This window comes from Chelonoidis abingdonii, chromosome 5 (assembly GCF_003597395.2).
Source record: "Chelonoidis abingdonii isolate Lonesome George chromosome 5, CheloAbing_2.0, whole genome shotgun sequence".
Lineage (NCBI taxonomy): Eukaryota > Metazoa > Chordata > Testudines > Testudinidae > Chelonoidis > Chelonoidis abingdonii.
The window spans coordinates 127,971,061-127,993,146 of NC_133773.1; the positions used below are offsets into that span (position 1 = coordinate 127,971,061).

At 46.3% G+C, this 22,086-nt stretch overlaps 1 protein-coding gene across 1 annotated transcript in view; it reads right to left on the minus strand.

The window, feature by feature from the left end:
* Positions 1–22,086, minus strand: part of NSD2 (nuclear receptor binding SET domain protein 2) — a 170,228-nt gene that overhangs the window by 40,576 nt on the left and 107,566 nt on the right. Inside the window, exons 14-16 of the mRNA XM_075066635.1 lie at positions 19,777–19,956; positions 17,522–17,678; positions 3,331–3,536 (exon numbers count right to left, since the gene is read on the minus strand). Of these exons, the coding sequence (XP_074922736.1) occupies positions 3,331–3,536; positions 17,522–17,678; positions 19,777–19,956 (543 nt within the window). The remainder of the gene's footprint in view (positions 1–3,330; positions 3,537–17,521; positions 17,679–19,776; positions 19,957–22,086) is intronic.

Consider the following 22,086-nt stretch of genomic DNA (forward strand, 5'->3'; position numbering starts at 1 on the left):
GCGCCCAGCCGACCCACCGAGTGTTGCTAGGGTAAAAGTTTCTCCGACGGCTGTGCACGCGGCGCGCACACACCTACCTGGAATGGATATGAGCAATCACTCGAAGAAGAACTTCAAGTTACAGGTAACTGACCACCAAAATAGGAGGATGAAAAGTGCTGATTGCTGCCAGATTGACCTATAGAGAACTGATAAAGAGACCTGATGTCTTAAGGGTCAATCAGTAAATTAGGATAGCAGGGAACTCTGGAAACAACTGATGTTGTTGTGACCAAGAGGAGAAATGCTTCCCATTTGGCTGAACAACATTTCCTGGAATATTCCTTCCTATCTGATTGACGATGGATTGAACTGCTATTGAACATGAATGCTGTACATCTGATGTCCATCTGAATACCATGCCTTGAGCTGAAGATCTCGTTAAGAAAGGAATCGTCAATCTCCCATTCGAGGTCTGTTGAAAAATGTCTGCTGAGACTGAGGGAATTCTGCGCACCTTATCATTATCCTGGTGAGTTATGTAATATCTGACTAACTAATTCCAGAGGTCAACTGTCTATACACAGGGGGAGGTATCTTGTTCCCCTGCTTGATTACAAAGACGACAGTTATGTTGTCCAACATCATCTGGCTATGACGAGATCAGATGAGTGGAAGGAATGCATTGTAGGCCCAGTGGACCACTCGTATTTTCAGAAAATTGAATCTGTTGCAGAAGAAAGGAGGGGTCTGGCTCATTCTGCTCTCCATGTTGCCACCATGACCCTCACCAGGAAAAGTGGCATAAAGGAAAAAAAGAAGCTTCACATATGTGGATTCATATGGGAGTTTATGAAGTCTGTCTTTACAGTCCACAAATTTGACATAATTTAGGAGATCGTATTTTGTTACCATCACTTGGTAGTTAGCAACTCTGAACTGGAGACTAGCCAAAGAGAATACTTTCCTACCCAGAAGGCTGAGACATTTAGTGCCCTTGTCTAATGGAGTAGTTTTGGAGTACTGCATCCGGGACCTTTCTGTAGCCACCTGCACCACTAAGGAGCAGGGCACCAGATGAATGAATAAAATCTCTGCCCCCCCACTAGATGGCACAAAATATTGTTTCCAGGCTCTCTTCAGGGTATGGGACAAGAGGCAGGGGTGTGGCATATTGATCTGGTGGGTTCCAAAATGGCTTGGATAACTGGAAGGGCCAACCTCGAAGGGCCAGATTATGTACAGTAGGGCCTACTGTGTGTCCTGGACCTTTGCAACAACTTCTGGTACTGTTTGTGGTCATTGGGCGGAAGAGGACAACACAACCATCAGAACTGTTGGGTACAGCTCAACTGCCTCGTCTGCAAATTCTGATGGAGCCAGTTGGCATCAGTTGGGAAAGGAGGGTCAGTGGGCTTCCTGCACAGATCCAGGGTGCCTGCTGAATGGATCCCACAAGCTTCCGTAAGACCAGAAACCTCAACTAGAGGGAGAGGCCTCAAGGCATTGGGTACCAGCAGTCCCTTGGAATGAAGCAGATAGTTCTAATACCATCCTTGGCCTCCGACTAGGCTTGTTTCTCTTGGGGGAGAAACCCCATCTGGAGTATCAGATTTTTCTTGATGAAATGATAGGCTCCTATTCTATCAATGATGCCGATGGTACCAGTGGGAGGATGTTCTAGGTTGTGATCGCAGGAGGCCAGGATACTCTTCCCCTCAAGGTGGTTTTTCCCAGGTGTAGGAATATCTCTAAGAAGAGCTGGGCCCAATACTAGGGGAGACTGTGTGCCAGACAAGGTGAATATCTCCTCCAGCAAGGTAAAGGCTTCGGTCCTTCCCTGCTATTTTGGGTCTCCTAAGAAAGGTACCAGAGGATCAGATCATAAGAAGGTCTAATGTTAGGGGAAACCTCATGGAGAACATCAGAGCCACTGGATAGGGTCCCAGCATCAAACTTCCAGATGGAATCATTAGGCACCGCTCATTAGGTTATGGGGTGGAGTTGGAGCTAGTATCGTTGAATCCTTCTTCCTTCACACCTTTCCTTCTTGGCCAGAACGTTTATATAAAACTAATTCTTTAGGACCCATTCCTGAGAACTTACCTGACTTTGACCAACATGGAGAAGAATCCTTTCTATTAGAGGCAGATATATACCTGCCTATGTTCACATCCCCTACTCAGCTGTGAGAGTTTCTTAAGCTTCGTAATTTTTGCCTTGATGCCAGACCTTGTGTCCGCAGGGCACTGGTTACTGTCTGAGGCTGTTGTATGAGGGAGTCTCCTTGGCCTGAATCTAAATGGGGTTTCATGGCCTACTCCTTGTGGTACTTTTGCAGATGGAGTTCTCATCCATCATGAGTTTAGGGAAAGAAGGAGCAGCAGATGCTGCACTTGGTGGCAATATGGGCCTCCCCACACAAAGGCAGAGCTGGTGATCATCACTGAAGAAGATGGAACAGGAGCAGGGGAGACAATTCTTGAACCCCAGAACTCTTGGCATAGTCCTTCTTTACAGGGAGAAGCTCCCTGGGTCAGGGAGACAAACTACACTAACTACAAAAACACTAAAAAACTAAACTATTAAAAGCTATTTACAAATTAGATTCATAGGTTCACAGTATAGGAAGATTAAAGCAAACATGGAGGATTCCAACTCAGGCCATGTGGCAATAAGAAAAGGAACTGTAGAGGCATTCGTCTGCACTGCCCTCTACGCTCTTGACTTTGAGCACTAGGAGAACAACTGTGCATGTGGAGACCAATGAACACTACTTGCGAAAAACATCCAGACGCAGGAGCATGTGTACCCATGTGCACAATACATGTAGGAACCATCACTTGAAGAACGATCAGATTCACAGATTAACTGCCAATGTAAAATGACCTTGCATGAGTGAAGTAAGTAGTGTTTATTCTAACTTCATAATTATCAGCTTTAAACCTCTGTTGTATTTCAAATGTTGAAGCATTCTGCTATACACCCATCCTTGTTAAGTACAATGTAAAGAAAAAAGAGGTACCATGGTTAAAACTCTCCTTATTCAGAGGGTGTCAATATATTTAAAGGATTATCCCAAACTTTTGTGGATGGTCATTTACGCTTAATTCTTGCCTGTCAGAAAAGCAAAATTGTCAATGCACTGCTTAGGTTATACTCTGCTAGACGTCTCAGAAACAAAGCTTTTAATTCAGAGTAATAATAGTAACTAAAGTGTTCTGAACAATTCTCCTGTTGTATATTGTGACATGAGATACTACATAAGCAGATCTGGGCTCAGTATTCTGTCTAAAGAAAGCAAAGCATACATTCCACAAGATTAATTTTTATTTGATTAAAGTTCTATACCAGTTTTGAAGACTTTCCCAATTCCTTTAATTCCTTGGTATCTACTTCCTCTGTCTCCCTCCATATATGGAAACACACGAGCTTGATGTGTCCAATAATAATCCTTAGAACCAAAGAAAAACACTGGAAATTCTCCAATTTCATGCTTCATTTTCTGGATATTTGGGGGAACATTTTTTGGATGGCAAACTTCTGCAGGCCACCATCTATCACAGAAATACAAATGAAAAAAAAAAAAAAGTGACAGAATTTTAGTCAAGCCTTCCTCCAAAAGACAATTTAGCAACAGTAGTTTAACAGTAAACAATTACTACTTAATGTACTGTGAATAGTCACGTAGAACAAGATTTAAGGGAGCAAGTCACTAGACAACAAAACACAGTAGAGCAGTTTTAAACCTAACCAAAAAAAAAATAAAAAAAAATAAAGGGACCCCGGTCTGAGTGCAATGGCATTTTAAACATTGCATCCAATGAATTTTCAAATTTCAAGGGATGTTCTAGATATCAATGGGCAGAACCTTATGGATTTTGACAAAAGTCAAAACCCAGCAAGGGGAAACTAGGGGACACACAGCTGCTCACATCTGAGTAACAAAACCAACAGCTTTAACCAGGTCTTTAATTGTCTATAGATCAAAGAACTGGTTGATGGTTCCATTAATACCTTCCAGCAGAACACTCTGCCCCTCAAACTCAGCTCTGCTCATTGTTCCAATGGAGTTTAAAATGCAGACACACTGCAAGACTTCTCTTCTCTCCCAAATTGAAAAAATTATAATTTAGCCAGGAACAGATTATACAATCTTAACAATACATATTTACATATGTCTCAAATAGAGGAGGACATGATAGCAGCACACCAAGAGGAGGTTACTAACCTGTAACTGGAGGTTCTTTGAGATGGGTAATACCTATCTATATTCCACGGATGGTTATACTCATGTGCCGTACATCAAGCCAGAGCTTTCTAATGTAGTAGGGTCTCTTGGTCTGCACAGGCACTCTTGCTCTGCCTCATGGTTTGGAGAGAGGCAATAAAGAGTGAGGCGGACCGACTGCATCCTCAGTTCCTTCACTGCAAATCGTGCAGCAGAGGGTAAGGAGTGAAAGATTGGAATGCAGATAGGGACCACACACCTTGAAGATCCTCCAGTTACGGGTAAGTAACTTCTTCGAGTGATTGTCCCTATTGTACTCCACTGAGGGTGACTGTGATGGATGCCTCATTCAGCGTGGCTGTTCTTCGTTCCATGGTTCTGTCATCTTTATCACACCTTTCTCCTAATTAGTACTGCTTGGCAGAGTCCTGCACCAGGGCATAATGGGAAGACAAAGTATGTACCAAACTCCACGTGGCCTCCCTACATATGTCCATGAGTGGCATATTGTGAAGTGCAGCTATAGTTGATGCTTGCACTCTCGTGGAGTAGGTTCATACCCCAAGGCCTGGAGACAGTCCTGATAATCGATACAGGGTGATGCACACCAAAATTCACTTAGAAACAGGGTTGCCCAGAGCAGGGGGGGCGGGGGGGGCGAGAGACAAGTGGGGCAATTTGCCCCCCCACAAGAATACGGTATTCTATAGTATTGCAACTTTATTTTATGGAATGGGCCCCCGAAATTGCTTTGCCCCAGGCCCCTCAATCCTCTGGGCAGCCCTGCTCAGAAATCCTCTAAGTGGAGCTGACCTGCACCTTAATCCTTTCCTCCGTAGCAATAAATAGTCTTGGCTTCGTCCTCTGCAGGTTAAAGGCCACAGACCTACAGACATCAAGGGGGTGAAGGCACCAGTCCTCCACTGAGGTGTGCGGCTTCAGAAAGAAGGCAGGTAAGCATATGGATTGGTTGAAATGAAAGCGAGAAATAACTTTCAGAAGAAACTTGGGATGCAAGCACAGGGAAATTTTATCTTTTTGGAACGTGTGTGTGTGTGTGTGGAGGGGTCAGCCATCATGGCCCCCAGTTCGCCCATCCTTCTCACAGAAGCAATAGCTACCAGGAAGGTGACTTTCATGAAGAGAACAGTAGCATGAGGCCTGAGGTTCGAAGGGAGATTTCATCAATGCTGTCAAGAATCAGAAGGGTAGCCATGTTACTCTGGATCTGTAAAAAGCGACAAAGAGTCCTGTGGCATCTTATAGACTAACATGTATTGGAGCATAAGCTTTAGTGGGTGAATATCCAGTTTGTAAGACGTCTCTTAGTCTATAAGGTGCTACTGGACTCTGTCGCTTTCATCAATGCTGTGAGGACATGGCTGAGGTCCCATTGGGGAGTGATAGGGAGAATAGGAGAATACATTCAGATGAGGCCATTCTAGAACCTTGCAGTCAAGGGGTGAGTGAAAACAGAGTACCCTTCCACAGTGGGGTGTAAAGCACTTATGGCCATTAGGTGTACCCCAGACTCCTTCAGGGACAGGAGATAGTCTAAAAAGAGAGGAATGTCTGTGGGCTCAGAGGCAAGGCCCTTCTGCTGGGCCCAGGAGGCAAAATGTTTCCATTTGGCTTGGTAGGACAGCCTCGAGAACCCTTTCCTGCTACTCGACAGGAAAGTAAGAAAGGATACAGACGTGGGTAGGAGAATGGACATAAGGAGGAAGGGTAATGTTGATACCAGTCTAATAGGTGATACTGGCGGTAGAATGTCTGTGCCTAATCGGGTAAAGAATGTGAGAGAAACCAAACAGCAAAAATTAAGATGTTTGCACATTAATACGAGGAGCCTAGGTAGAAAAATGGAGGAACTAGAGCTGCTGGTGCAGGAAGTGAAACCAGATATTATAGGGATAACAGAAGCCGATGGCTGAAGATAGAGCTATGATGGAGTACATGGTACTTGAAGGTATGTAGCCTGCTTTGGAAAGACCAAGAAAGTAAAAGGTGGTTAGGGTGGTGGATGAATGCAGCTTGTATATCAACGATGAGGCAGCTGAAAGAATAAGAGTGAGGAATGGAAAGACAGTTTGTCTGCAACATGCAGCGGCCGGAGAAAGCTACTAGCCTCCCCTGGATAGTGCCTAGGGTGTGCATATAGACTGCTGGCATCTGATGCTGAATGTGAGGAGCTCATAGAAGAAATGTTTGTAGGGGACACCTCGGTTCGAGTGATCATGCCTGAATCATCAGTTCAAACTTAAATAGGAAGATAAACAAAATTAGATCTGTGCATGTGTGTTTTTTTTTTCAAAGGCGCTAACTAAAGGAATTTGTTAGGAAGTGATTGCACTGACAGAACTTGTGATCTAAGGCAGAGGAGCCTGGATTCTGACTTCAAGTCATGTGCAGAAACTATCAGAAGCCTGCATCCTCAAAGAAGGAATCATAGGATGCATTTGTGACCAGCTGGATGAGCCACATACTCAGAGAGCCGGTGATTTAAAAAAAGCAGAAAGTCCCGAGGAGTGCGAAGAGGGAGGCTAGCAAGGCCGTTACCTGGGTGACTAGGCTCAGAAAGCGTAGATAAAGTGAGAGAAGCAAAGCCATGTAGAGCTGACTTGCAAAGGAAGATTAAAACTCAATGTAAAAGGTTCTATCCATATAATATAAGAAGAAAACGAAGAACAGTAGAGCCGCTAGACACTGAGATGCGAGAGTTAAGAACTTCTGAGGCATGCGCCCAATATCTAACAATACTTTGCCTCAGCTTAATAGCTAACGAGGGCTTTGCGGATAATGGTAGCCTATGACAAATGGCCTGAGGATATGAGTCGTTACCATTCGAGTGTCAAGCCAAACTCGAACGTTACTGCGATCTAATCAGTGGGCCCCGTAATTTATCCAGAATATTAGGAACTTGCCACATGAAATTGCCCCTTAGCCAATTTTTAATGCTTGTAAATAGAGTTGTATTTATAGAACTGGGAATTAGCCCCTACAGTGCCTATTTTTAGGCGAAAAAGGTGATCCAAGTAATACGGCCCTGTTCGCTTTGACATCTGTAGCTGCAGATCTTGCCAAAAATTTTTGAAGCGAGAAAGTTAGTTAAGGACATTAAGTCCATGATATTGCGGACAAATACACCTGCGTTTTACAAAGGTAGCATCATGCAACAATCCGATCTCCTTCTTTGAGAAAGCCAACAGATTTTTTAGACAAACGAAAGGCGTGATCCACTTCCATCGTTCCCTCGTAAGGCATCGCATATGGCTTCCAATTGACTTATTAGCTAACTGGAAAAGACTGGGATCATATGAGAACGAAAGGTGCGATAAGGAATTTGGTTAAAGGAGACTACAGCAGGGTATACTGAAAGGTGAACTGCAGGCGCTAAGGAGTTACTAGTGCGATGGGGGAAAAAAAAACTTCTTCGGGATTGGTTTCTGACCAATCTTATTTAATTCTTTATATTACTGACCTTGGCACACAAAAGTTGGCGGAAATGCTAAACTGCTGAATGCACAAGAAGCCGTGAGAGTACTGCCATACAGAGAGGACCGGACATCTATACAGGCAAGTCTGATACTTGCTGTGGGGGGCAAACTGGAAGTAACAGCGAATGCAATTTAATAGTGAAAGGTGCAAGGTCATGCCAGTTAGGGTTAACAACAAGAATTCTGGTATACTGGGGACACTCACTATGGAATAACAGAGGAGGAGAGGACCGTTGCGGTTTGTTGAGTCACAGGATGACTCATGAGCCACCATGCTGATATGGCCGTGAAAAAAGCTAATGCCGTCTTGGGATGCATCGTATGGTATTGCCAGTAGATAAGTGGCAGGCTTCAGTAACATTATCAACGGCCACTGCGTGGACCTCATCTGAAGATACTGTTTATGCAGTTCCGCGTTCTCCCATCTTTAATGTGCAAGGAGAATTCAAACTGAAACGTAAACGCGAAGTACATAGGATATACCGAGGAATGGCAAAACCTCTATAAAAAGGCAGACTCAAAGAGCTTGGCTTGTTTAGTCTAACAAGAAGGCTGGAGGGGAGATATGATTGCTGCCCCTACCCCTCCACTCTATGTAGCAGGGGGGGGGGGGGGGAGGGGGTGGGCAATACCAGGGAGGGCGAGAAATTCTTACAGCCTCGTAGTACAATGGGACAACAAGAACAATGGATAGATAAACTGGCCACCCCCCCTTAAGCGAAGTTTAGACTTGAAATTAGACTCAGTGTTTCTAACCATCAGAGGAGTGAAGTTCTGGAATAGCGTTCCAAGGGGAGAAGTGGGGGCAAAAGATATATCTGGCTTCAAGATTAATCCTGATAAGTTTATGGAAGGGATGGTATGATGGGATAGCTTAATTTTGGCAATTAATTGACTATTAGCGGTAAATAAGTCCAATGGCCTGCAATGGGATACTAGATAGGGTGGGATCTGAGTTACTACAGATAATTCTTTCCTGGGTGTCTGGCTGGTGAGTCTTGCCCACATGCTCAGGACTTAGCTGATCGTCATATTTGGGGTCAGGAAGAAATTTTCCTCCAGGGCAGATTGGCAGAGGCCCTGGGGCTTTTTCACCTTCCTTTGCAGCATGAGGCACGGGTCACTTGCTGGAAGATTCTCTGCACCTTGAAGTCTTTAAAGCACAAGTTGAGGACTTCAGTAGCTCAAAATAGGTCAGGGGTTTGTTACAGGAGTGGGTGGGTGAGATTCTGTGGCCTGCGTTGTGCAGGAGGTCAGACTAGAAGATCATAATGGTCTATGAGTCAGTGTTCATTGGCAGTACAAGACTCACACTCATTGTAGCGAAGATGCCCATCCAAAAAACAGGCTCTCAGGTGAAGCATCTGCAGATCGGGATGTCTGATCCTGCCATTGTGTTGTGTGAGCAGTTCAGGGAACGTCAGTAATGGAAATGGAGGATGCTTCAAAATACAGAGAAGAGGAGGAAACCAAAACCGGTGAGGCCAGAATGGGACAATCAGGATGACCATGGCGCTCTCCTGCTGAATCTTGGAGGACCTGGGGAAGGAAGAATGGGATGGGAGAAGGCATAACTTATCTGGTCCGACAAGCAGATGACATGAGCATCACCTTGGGAATAGCCTCCAATCCCATCCCTGGAACAGTCCCGGAAGCATTTGGTGTTAGCGTGGGAGGCGAAAAGATCCCTGTTTGGAGTTCCCAAATGGTCAAAAATGCTCATGACCACAGTGTCGTGCAGCTCCCATTTGCGGTCGGCCACAAAATTCCTGCTGAGAGCATCTGGAATCATGTTCTGAGTCCCCGGGAGACAACAAAGTCCTGTGTGCGATGCACCATTTCCAGAGGCGAACAGCTTTCGCAAAAAAACACTGGTGACTCTGTGTCCATTGCTTGTTTATGTAGTAAACAGTGGTAGTGTTGTCTGACATGATGAGAACATGACGGGAGCAGATGGGAGAGGAGAAATACATGACATGCTCTCTTCATCACCTGAAGTTCCAGGATATTGATGTGCATACTGGACTCTCGAACGGTTCAACTCCCTGGTATAATGTGTTCGCCCACGTGGGCCCCCATCTGTCAAGCGCTGTGTCTGCAATCATCATCATGCTTTGGGAGGACGGAAGAAAAGGCATCCAGGTGCAGACCTCAGCTGGGTCTATTCACCACTAAAGGGAGGAAAGAACCTTGGGAGTGGGGGACAGTCACTGGTTGTCCATGGAATGGAGCCTCAGGAATGGGCTCTCTGTAGCCACAGCAGTAGACAGCAGAAGGGAAGGTGAGAGAATGGGGTAACGTATGTGCATGTCACCATGTGGCCAAGTAGAGAAAGGATTGGATGGATATCTATGTGGAAGTAAGCGTCGTGCATATCGAGATCCGTAAACCACATGCCTCTTTCTAGCAAGGGTATGATTGTGGCAAGAGTGACCATACGAAATTTTGCCCTGCATACGAACTGCGTGAGATAACTGAGATCTAGGATTGGTCTCAATCTTCCCTTTTTCTTGGGTACCAGGAAATAGCTAGAGTAGAACCCTGCTCTCTGAAAGGTTGTGGGAACAGGTTCTATTGCTCCTCTCTGAAAGAGGAAGTCCACCTCTAGAGCGAGGATACTGTCATGAAAATGGTTTCGAAGCTGGGATCGGGACAGGGGATATGGATGAGGTAGTGTCATGAACATGATCATATAGCCATATCTGAATGAGATCCAGGACCGCACTCCACACTGGTAGAAAAAGAGTGCTAGATAGCTTCCAAAGAGGGTGGGTTGTAAAATCTCTGAGGTGCAAGGTGGTTGATAGCTCTCTTAAAGGAACTCAGAGATATCGCTTACTCAAAGATTGAGTGTGTGATATCGAAGACTGTGCTGATGGACCAGGCAGATGAGGCCATCAGATATTTCAACGCTTATGGGGAAGCTCAGAGGGTCAGATGGAAGAACTGAGGAGCTCTGTACTGTTGTGCTGGAGTAGACAATAGCAATTTATACACTAGCTCCCAAGTACAAAATCAAGCAATTGCAGGGTGGCTCTAGAGTCTTTAAGGGATATCTGGTTAAAGAAGTGAGATTCATCAAAAGGGAAGTCCACAATTGTGTTCTGTATCTCCCTTGTGAAACGAGACTAACGCATCCAGGATTCCCTCCTCATCACAATTCCTGTGGCCACAGTGTGTAAAGATGTGTCCGCTGAATGTACTGCAGCTGGAGCACTCTCTCGCTGACCAGTTTGCCTTCTTCTAAAATAGCCTGGAAGAGGGTATGATCCTGCTGGAGAAGCTTGTCCACAAGGTCTGCTAACTGGCCATAATTCAAAAAGTCATATATTGCCAGTAATGCCAGGTACTTAGAGATGCAAAACTGAAAGCTGGCTGAAGAAAAGACCTTATGACCTAGAAGGTCATATCTCTTATCCGCCTTATCTGTCAGAGTGGAACGTAGGATTGTTGCCTAGCCCATGCAGTAGCAGCCTGAATAACCAGGGAATTGGGTGAAGGGTGAGAAAACAGAAACTCAGATCCTTTTTAGAGGAAAAGACGGTTACTTACCTTTATAACTGTTGTTCTTCGAGATGTGTTGCTCATATCCATTCCTGTCAGGTGTGTGCACGCCGCGTGCACGTTCGTCAGAGAAACTTTTACCCTAGCAACACTCGGTGGGTCGGCTGGGCGCCCCCTGGAGTGGCGCCGCTATGGCGCCGAATATATACCCCAGCCGACCCGGCCACCCTTCAGTTCCTTCTTGCCGGCTACTCCGACAGTGGGGAAGGAGGGTGGGTTTGGAATGGATATGAGCAACACATCTCGAAGAACAACAGTTACAAAGGTGAATAACCATCTTTTCTTCTTCTTCGAGTGATTGCTCATATCCATTCCAGTCAGGCGATTCCCAAGCCTTACCTAGACGGAGGGGTCGGAGTGAGATGTGGCCGTATGCAGGACCGCAGCACCAAAGGCTGCATCATCTCTAGATTGCTGGACTAACGCACAGTGCGAGGTGAAGGTGTGGACCGATGACCAGGTCGCAGCACGGCATATCTCCTGGATGGGCACGTGCGCCAGGAAGGCGGCTGAGGAAGCTTGAGCCCTGGTAGAATGCGCCGTGAGGTGGCCGGAGGGAACATGAGCCAGGTCATAGCACGTGCGGATGCATGCTGTCACCCAGGAGGAAATCCTCTGGGAGGAGACTGGCAGACTCTTCATCCATTCCGCGACCGCCACGAACAGCTGGGGAGACTTCCAGAAGGGCTTCGTCCTTTCAATATAGAAAGCGAGCGTTCTACACACATCTAAGGAGTGTAGCTGCTGCTCCCGTCAAGAAGAGCGGGGCTTCGGAAAGAAGACCGGAAGGAAGATGTCCTGGTTGGTATGGAAAGCAGACACTACCTTAGGGAGGAACGCCGGATGAGGTCGCAGTTGCACGTTGTCCTTATGAAAGGCAGTGTATGGTGGGTCCACAGTGAGCGCTCTCAGCTCAGAGACCTGCCTGGCCGAGGTAATGGCCACCAGAAAGACTGTCTTCCACGACAGGTACAAGAGAGAGCAAGTCGCTAGTGGCTCAAAGGCGGTTGCATTAGTCTGTTCAGGACCAAATTGAGATCCTAGGTAGGGGCAGGGCGACGCGTGGGGGGATAGAGGCGCTCTAGGCCCTTAATGAACCGAGAGACCACTGGGTGGGAGAACACGGAGTGACCACCTTCGCCTGGATGGAAAGTGGATACAGCCGCTAAATGCACCTTCAGAGAGGATGTTGCCAGGACCTGCTACTTAAGGTACCAGAGGTAGTCTAGGACCGTGGGAATCGAGGCCTCCAAGGGAGTAACGTCCAGTGTCGTGCACCAGCAAGACAAGCGTTTCCACTTGGCCAAATACGTAGAGCGGGTGGAAGGCTTCCTGCTACTGAGGAAAATATGCTGCACCGGAGTGGAGCAGCGTAACTCCACTGTGTTTAGCCATGCAGAAGCCACGCCGTGAGATGGAGAGCTCGCAGGTCTGGGTGGCGAAGCCTGCCGTGGTCTTGCGTCATCAGGTTTCGGAAGGAGAGGGAGGGGAACTGGAGTGGCCATGGACAGGTCTAGCAGGGTGGTGTATCAGTGCTGTCTGGGCCACACAAGCGCACAGGATTATATGCGCTTTGTCCCTGTGGAGCTTCAACAGGACCTTGTGCACCAGAGGAAATGGAGGAAAGGCATATAGCAAGTGGTGCCCGCATGGCAGAAGGAATGCGTCTGTGATCGACCCCGGAGAGAGACCCTGAAAGGAACAGAACTCCTGGCACTTCCTGTTCGAGCGGGAGGCGAACAGATCTACTAGGGGAAATCCCCACCTCTGGAAGATCGAATGGATGACATCTGGCCTTACTGACCATTCGTGACAGAGGAAGGACCAGCTCAGCCGGTCCGCCAGGGCATTCCGGACCCCTGGGAGAAAGGACGCCACTAGGTCCACTTGGTGGGCTATACAGAAGTCCCAGAGTCGAATGGCCTCTTGACACAGGGGAGACGAACGGGTCCCCCCCTGTTTGTTGATATAGTACATGGCTGCTGTGTTGTCCGTGAAGATGTTGATGGAACGCCTGGCACGCGAGGTGGACTGCCCTCAACTCCCGGAAGTTTATGTGGAGCATTAGCTCCTGGGGTGACCAAAGGCCCTGGGTACGAAGGCGACCTAGATGGACCCCCCAACCGAGGGATGACGCATCCGTCGTCAAGGTCAGCAACGGCGGCCGTGGGTGGAACGGCATTCCCGCGCATACCAGGGATGGATTCAGCCACCAGTCGAGGGAGTGGAGGGGGCTCAGAGGAACTGTGAGCAGGACATCGATAGGGTCCCTTCCCGGGCGGAAGACCGAATAGAGCCACGTTTGAAAGGGGCGCATGCGGAGCCTCGCGTACTTGGTTACGTAAGTACATACGGCGAGCCGTATGTACTTACGTAGGTGCGAGCCGAGGTGAGCTGAGGTGATTGGGGAGGCCTGCAGACCCCGGATGATCGAGACGATCGTCTGGAAGCGGGGCTGGGGCAAGTAGGCCCCGGCTTGAGTGGAGTCCAGGGTTGCTCCAATGAAGTCCAGCCTTTGTGTAGGGACCAATGTGGATTTATCAGTGTTAGTAGGCCCAACCTGGAGAATAGGTCCGCGATTATGGTGATGTGCTGTTGGACCTGAGACTGAGAGGTCCCCTTGATGAGCCAGTCGTCCAGATACGGGAACACATGTATCTGCTGCCTGCGGAGGTGGGTGGCGACGACGGCCATGCACTTCGTGAACACCCTTGGGGCCGTGGAAAGGCCGAAGGGAAGGACTGTGAACTGGAAGTGTTGGTGGTTGATCATAAAGCGAAGGTACTTTCTGTGCGGCGGAAAGATGGCAATATGGAAGTACGCGTCCTTCATGTCGAGGGCGGCGTACCAGTCCCAGGATCCAAGGACGGGATAATAGTTCCCAGGGAGACCATGCGGAATTTCAACTTGAGCATCCATTTGTTGAGCCCTCGCAGGTCTAGAATAGGTCTGAGGCCTCCTTGGACTTGGGAATCAGAAAAATAGCGGGAGTAAAACCCCTTCCCCCTCTCTTCTTGCGGTACCTCCTCTATGGCTCCTGCGGCGAGGTAGAGACTGCACCTCTTGTAAGAGGACTTGCTCGTGAGAGGGGTCCCTGAAGAGGGACCGGGATGGGGGGCGGGAGGGCGGGGGTGAAGCAAATTGGAGGTGGTAAACCTTGCTTCACCGTGCGCAGAACCCAAAGGTCCGAAGTCAGTTGGGACCACGCCGGGAGGAAGTAGGAAAGACGGTTGGAGAAGGGAGGGAAAGGATCCTGCTTTGAGACTGGTACGCCGTCCCGGGCGCACCTTCAAAAGTTGGCCTTAGGCCCTGGTGGTGCCTTCGAGGCCCTTGGTTCTGGCCCCTTGGGGGCCGGATTGGCGCCTACGGCCACTCCCCCGCACCTCCTACTGAGGTCCTGTCTGTTCCGAGGCGGAAAGTACGGGCGGCGAGGTGGGGTCTGAAAGGTCTACGTTGGGTCACTGGGGTATGCATGCCCAACGATCGCATGATGACCCTATTGTCCTTCAGGCTCTGCAACCTGGGATCAGTCTTATCCGAGAACACAAAACCCTTGCCCTCAAAGGGTAAGTCCTGGATAGTGTACTGAAGCTCGGAGGCAGGTTAGAAACCTGGAGCCAGGAGATACGCCTCATGGTGATGCCTGAGCCAAGGTCTGGCCGCCGAGTCAGCCGCGTCCAGGGAGGCCTGGAGAGTCCTGGCCACTTTTTTGCCTTCCTCCAGGAACGCGGTAAATTCCTGGCGTGAGTCCGGGGGTAGCAGTTCGGTGAATCTACCCACCTCTGCCCAGGTATTATAGTTATACCAGCTCAGTAGAGCCTGCTGGTTGGCCACTCGGAGCTGGAGGGCCCCCGCTGAGTATACTTTACAGCCTAGTAGGTCCATCCGCCTAGCCTCCTTGGACTTTGGGGCGGGTGCCTGTTGGCCATGGCGCTCCCTCTCATTGACCGACTGGACCACTAATGAAGAGGGGGGAGGATGTACATACAAGTACTCATACCCCCGAGAGGGTACCATGTACTTTTTCTCAACTCCCTTTGCCGTCGGTGGAATGGAGGCTGGAGACTGCCAGAGAGTGTCGGCAGTGGCCTGGATAGTTTTAACAAATGGCAGCGCCACTCGGGTGGGGGCATCTGCGGTCAGGATGCTCGCTACAAGGTCCTCAACTTCCGGGACTTCCTCCACTGGGAGGTTGATATTGAGTGCCACCCTGCGAAGGAGGTCCTGATGCACCCTGAGGTCTATCAGTGGAGGCCCTGAAGAGAAGGTCCCCGCCACAGCCTCGTCCGGGGAGGAGGAGGATGATACCCTGGGAATGAGAGGGTCCTGGATAGCCCCTTGCTCCTGGGGTGGTTCCTGCTCCAGCTGTCCCGGGGAAGCCGGAGGATGGGCCACGTGCTCTTCCGACTCCGCCGTGGGGGGGGGGAAAGGGGGGGCGGGAAAGTTCTGAAGGGGTTATTGAGGCGAAGGCCCCCAATACAGCCAACCAGACAGATCCGGCAGTTGCTGCAGTGGACAACACAGACTGGGGTACCAGTGGCTTCTGTGCTGAGTCGGTGAAACCTTCGGCTGTTTATGCCAGAGGTACAGGAGAGGTGGACCTTGTGTTCCATCTGAGTCCCCCAGTGCTGAGGAGTCACAGCTTTGTTTGAACTGTGGTACTGTCAGAACCAAGTCAGTCACAGGGGTGCGCTCAGGAACACAATCCAAATGCAGCAAGTCCAATGCTCTTATGACACAAATGCACCGAGAGACGTGGCGATCTTACCTCATCCAGGGCAAACAGATCATGAATGGAGAACTGCCTCGGAACCAATGATTCCTGTGACTTTGGCGGTACCGATCCAGAAGGCGCACATGACTCAGTAACTGGGACCAGCAGGTCCAGTGTTCTATGAGACTTCTTGCCATGCTTGTGAGCCTGGGAACGCACTGACTGAACTTGTAGAGGATGAAATGTCCTTCTTGGGCCTTAAGGAAGATTCACTGCCATGCTTATGACATGCTTCCTTGCCTCATGGCTAGTCCCTGGCATGGAGTCCTTAGTATCGGTACTGGCAGAACCAGACTGGGACTCCGCAGTAGGAGGCATGCTGCTCGACTGCTCAAGCCGAGGTACGGGGTGTTCCTTGGCCTGGATCCGACCATGGCTTCATGGCGATCTCTACGAGGTGTTTCTTGAGGCGGAGAGCCTGGCCTTCCTAGGTATGGGCTGGGAAGGAGAGACAGATATTGCACGTTGATGCAACGTGGACTTCCCTCAAGCAGTAAAGGCAGCATTGGTGCTCATCACTGATCAAAAACAAGCGATGGCAGGAGGCGCAGATCTTGAACCCAGGTGTCTTCAGCATAATCCAGTACCCAAGCATGGGTGCTGGAGGACGAAGGAGGTCAGTAAAACAGTATCCCAAAGTCCTTAAAACCCTGAAAAACACTAATACTAAAACTACTACAAAAATAACAAAATACTGAACTATATACAAGCATATATTGAGGAAAGTGCGTCACAAGAGACCAGCGAACAGAAGACACTCTGAATTGGACCATGTGGTGGTGAGAAGGAGTCCGCCCTGCCCTTTATCATCTCAGTCAAAACCATGAGGTAGAGCCACGGCCCATGTGTGAACGAAGGGACAATGCTATTTTCAAAAGCTCTAAGTGCATGTGCATAACCCTCAGTGGGACAACGGGGAACATCACTCAAATGAGACAGGGATACAAGGAACTACTGATGTGTGCCATGAGGCTGGCCTACAGAAGCAGTGGGTGACACTCTAGTCTAGATACAGATAGGCTAAGACAGGAGCAGTTACAAGGGAATGGGGGACACACAGTCCCTAGCATGGGGAAAATGGGGATCCCTAGTAAGGGGAGGGGGCACACAGAGCCCCTGCATCGGGCGAGGGGAGAATGGGTCACAACAGTATGGGGGAAAAGGGCATGGAATAAAACAGCTCCTGGTGGGGGACTGAGGGGCACACGGAGCCCCTAGTTGCTGTGAGTTCCTGAAATGGAAGAGGATGAGAGAGTGGCATACAGAACAGTTGGGGGGTGGGGAGTGGAAAGGAGTCGTGCAAGGAGCCCTTGGTTCATGCACTGATCTTGGCCTCCAGAAGCACCAAAGGATGCAACCCCCTAGTTTAACAGATTTCCACACACAAAACTTGTTTTCAAGTTACTTTCAGCAAAAGTAATTTTATATTATATTATATTTATATTAAAAGAAAAAATGTAAGTCCATTCATCAGACCTGTAATTTCCAAGTTTGACCCAAATGATATCCTGGAAACGGAGTTTCTTTCCAGCCCTACAGTCATTGCAGTACCAGCTACCATCTGGCATTTCAATATTTAAACAGTCTGGGTGAAATGCTGCAGGACATGACTCACAGCACAAAAGGCTTCCTCCTGTGTACAAAATAAAAGATTGAAAGTTTAAGTTTCAAGGGGGAAAAAAGTTTAGCATTTCAGTGTGATTTAAATCACAGCAGCATGTAACTAGACACTACATTTTTTTTAAAACTTGTTGGAACATACTGATCTGCAACAAATGGATATACTCATTCATATGAAAAAGCCACAGAAAACCTCATTAACTTGGGTGATTAGAAGACTCAGATTACTAAATTATACAAATTAGCAATATGCCGTGTTGTTGTAGTCCTATTTAGCTGTGACACACAGAGTCTTCCAGACCTGAAGACCTCTGTGTAAGTTCAAAAGCTTGTCTCAAAGCAACAGAAGTTGGGCCAATAAAAATATTACCTCACCCACCTTGTCTCACACATTAGCACATGAACTAACAATAAAATAAACGCTAGGATAATGCATCACAAATTGTAATTACTCCATTTTATTTTAACAATTGCAGTTTAATTTATGACAATGCTTAACAGTATGTGAATTTTTAATAAAAACTAGCATCTAAGGAATGTTTCCAATCAAATTGTATCAAGGAGAGGGTGATTTCACTATTTTGCATGTGTCACATTTGGTACTGCAAAACAACACTCTGGCACCCCCATATTCACCATATATATAGGGTGATATAATTATGATGTGTTTTGTACAAAGCATGCTTTGTGAGGCATCATTTTAAAAGTCTTTATCTGTTGAACATTAATATCCTGTTGGATTGTATGTGCTATCATTGTATGTGAAGTTATGAAGTCTTGCTATGTGTGTGTGTTGCTGAAATATGTTGGGAAACACCCACAACCAGCCTTTCAGGTACAACAGTGGAGAAGACAGGCAGCATTGATGGCCCAGTAAGGGGAATACACGCGCACAAGGACTACCCCAGGAACTATATACAACGGAGACCTCTCAGAGAGAGCATGTAGACAATGGAGACTGCTTGACTCACCTCATAGCAAAAGATCTTTCCAGCAAGCTGGAGGATCCTATAAAGGAGGGGAAGTGACATCATCATTTCTCCTCTCTCCCCCCACAACTCAACACCTGGAAACACATCTGGAGGACAAAGACTGAACTGGGAAGGTGGTCCCAGGCTGGAAAGGAGAATCCCAGCTTGTGTATTAAGAAACTATACCGTCAGGGTGAGAAACTGCTTAATTCATATTCAGTTTAGTTTATAGAACTCAGATTGTGATTTTACTTTGATTTCTTAACTGACCAACTTTGATCTGTATGCTTACTGCTTATAATCACTTAAAATTTTCCTGTAGTTAATAGATCTGTTTTACATTTTACCTAAAACAGTGAGTTTTACTTGAAGTGCTTGGGAAATCTACTCAGGAACAACAGCTGGTGCACGTCCTCTTCGCATTGAGGGAGGAGTGGACTAGGTAAAAAACTTACCATAGTCAAGCTTCTGACCAGGGCAAGATGGTACAGCTCTAGAGTCCTAGGGCTGGGGAGCTGTGGAGAACTGGCTGAAGTCTCTCTAGTGTTGATTCAGGAGTGGCTAGCAAAAGTATTCATGTAATGCAGCTGGGTGTGTCCCTGCCTTTGGATGTCTGTGTTAAGTGCAGTACCTGGAGAGGTTTGCACCTTGTCACAGCATCACAATGTGACAGGAAGCCCAGGTTGCTGAGACAGAGGGCTCAGTGGTACCCCATTTCCAGGCTGCACCCTGTCACAGTGTGCATGAATTTTCAAGTGGGTAGTTAAGCAAACTGTGACTTAACAAGCTTCCACAGTGTTTATTTAATTTGTCATCAGGTCTGGTAGTTTGCTTCCTCCATATTCCAATCACCACTGTGTACAGTGGCTGCACTCATTAAGCTTCTCTGCATAACAATTAAATCAAAGGGTAGTTGGAAAAAGTGCAAGTAAAAAAACCCCCAAAAAACATAATCACATCTGCATTTAACAAGATATTCCAATACCTTCAACAACACTCTGAAGAAATCTGAAGTTACACTATGTGTCTGGTGTTTTTCTTTAAATATCTTAATAAATACACTGAAAAATGAATATTTAGATGCTGATTAGTTTATACTTTTAATAAAGCAATAAAATAAAGATTTGTACATCAATTTACCTTTTGAGCACACAAAACACCAGCTCACATTGATGTGCGCATGATGACTTTTTCCTTTCATGGCCGTGAAATGATTGGTACAAACAATGCTGTTGGAAGTGATCACTGCACACCCTGCAGCAATGCAAACATCTCCAGCATGGTAAGCAACAGGACAGCGAACACACCGCATCATTTTGCCTAGCAAAAGCAGAATATTTTATATTATCTTTCTAAACTAGAGATTTAATTGGTCTGCAGATATATTCAAAAAATGTTTTTTATTACTGCCTAATGTAGCCTATAAACATACATACAAAATGTGAAAAACACATCTTTAAAAACCATGCATTTTAAATTCAATCAGAATACTGAATTAATTCAGGTTTCCTACACTGAGTTTTGCTTTTAAGGAAGAAAAGATCTCACACTGAATTAAAGGCACTGTAACATTCTAAGAAGAGCTTCACACAGACACAACAGAATGTGTGTAGTAAGTTGTTAAAAAAATAAGCTTTAAGTACACATTAAAACCAAAGGGTCCCCAAATTAACAGCATTTCATTCCATGTTTTTATTTATATAAATATTCCCAATTCTCTCTCACTTGCACTCTCCCACATCTGTCATATCTAATTTCTAGGCTGTTTAGGAAAGAGATGTCTAACTTTCAGTATTTATTCTGTGACATGACTGGCACAACTTGACAAGAAACAAGTAAGAATCCTCATGACGACAGATAATTATTCATGTACTTCTACATGTAGTTTCCCAGATAATAAACTTTATTTTGTACATATGTGTGGAGATCTGCAGTTGGCACATACTAAAGGGGAAATTCTGCTATTCTTACTCACGTAAGTACTCATTCACATGAGTAGTTCAGCTAACATTAACAGGACTATATATCCAAGTGCTGAAGGAATGGGGCCTGAAACAGTAATAAAAGTGATATAGTGCATAGGTGCCTTAAGGCTTTTCAGTCCATTTTAACACTTTAGACATAGCATACGCTTCTTCTTGAGTTGTTCTGAATTATCAAAGTGAAAAAAACAAAACGTCCCCTCCCCCCCAACATTTTATTAAGGCAGTTGATTAATTGCAGCTAACTCATGCGATTAACTAAAAAATGTATCGCGATTAATTGCAGTTTTAATCGCACTGTTAAACAATAATATACCAACTGAAATGTATTAAATATTTTTGGATATTTTTCTACATTTTCAAATATTATGATTTCAATTACAATACAGAATACAAAATTGACCGTGCTCACTTTATATTACTATTTTTATTACAAATATTTGCACTGTAAAAATGGCAAACAAAAGAAATACTATTTTTCAATTCACTTCATGCAAGTACTGGTGTGCAATCTCTATCATGAAAGTGCAACTTACAAATGTATATACATTTTTTGTTACATAACTGTACTCAAAACAAAACAATGTAAAACTTTAGAGCCTACAAGTCCACTCAGTCCTACTTCTTTTTAGCCAACTGCTAAGACAAACAAGTTTGTTTACGTTTAGGGGAGATAAAGCTAGACACTTCTTATTTACAACGTCACCTGAAAGTGAGAACATGCATTCGCATGGCACTCTGAAACATAGGTACCTTGTAATGCCAGCAACAAGTCATGCTAAACATTTGTATGCCCCTTCATGCTTCGGCCACTATTCCAGAGAACATGCTTCCATGCTAATGACACTTGTTAAAAAAAATTATGCGTTAATTAAAATTGTGGCAGAACTCCCTGGGGGAGAATTGTATGTCTCCTGCTACGTTTTACCCTCATTCTGCCATATATTTATTGTTACGGTAGTCTTGGATGATGACTCAGCATGTAGTTCATTTTAAGAACACTTTCACTGCAGATTTGACAAAATGCAAAGAAGGTAACAATGTGAGCTTTCTAAAGATAGTTACAGCACTCAACCCAAGGTTTGAGAATCTGAAGTGCCTTTCAATATCTGAGAGCGATGAAGTATGGAGCGTGCTTTCAGAAGTCTTAAAAGAGCAACATTCCAATGCAGAAACTACAGAACCCAAACCACCAAAAAAGAAATTCAACCTTTTGTTGGTGACATCCGACTCACATAATGAAAATAAACATGCATCGGCCCACATTGCTTTGGATGGTTATCAAGCAGAACCCATTATCAGCATGGATGCATGTCCTCTTGAATGGTGGTTGAAGTATGAATCATAGATTATTAGGATTGAAAGGGACCTCAAGAGATCATCTAGTCCAACCCCCTGCTCAAAGCAGGACCAATCCCCAACTGGCCACCTCAAGGATTGAACTCACAACCCTGGGTTTAGGACTTAT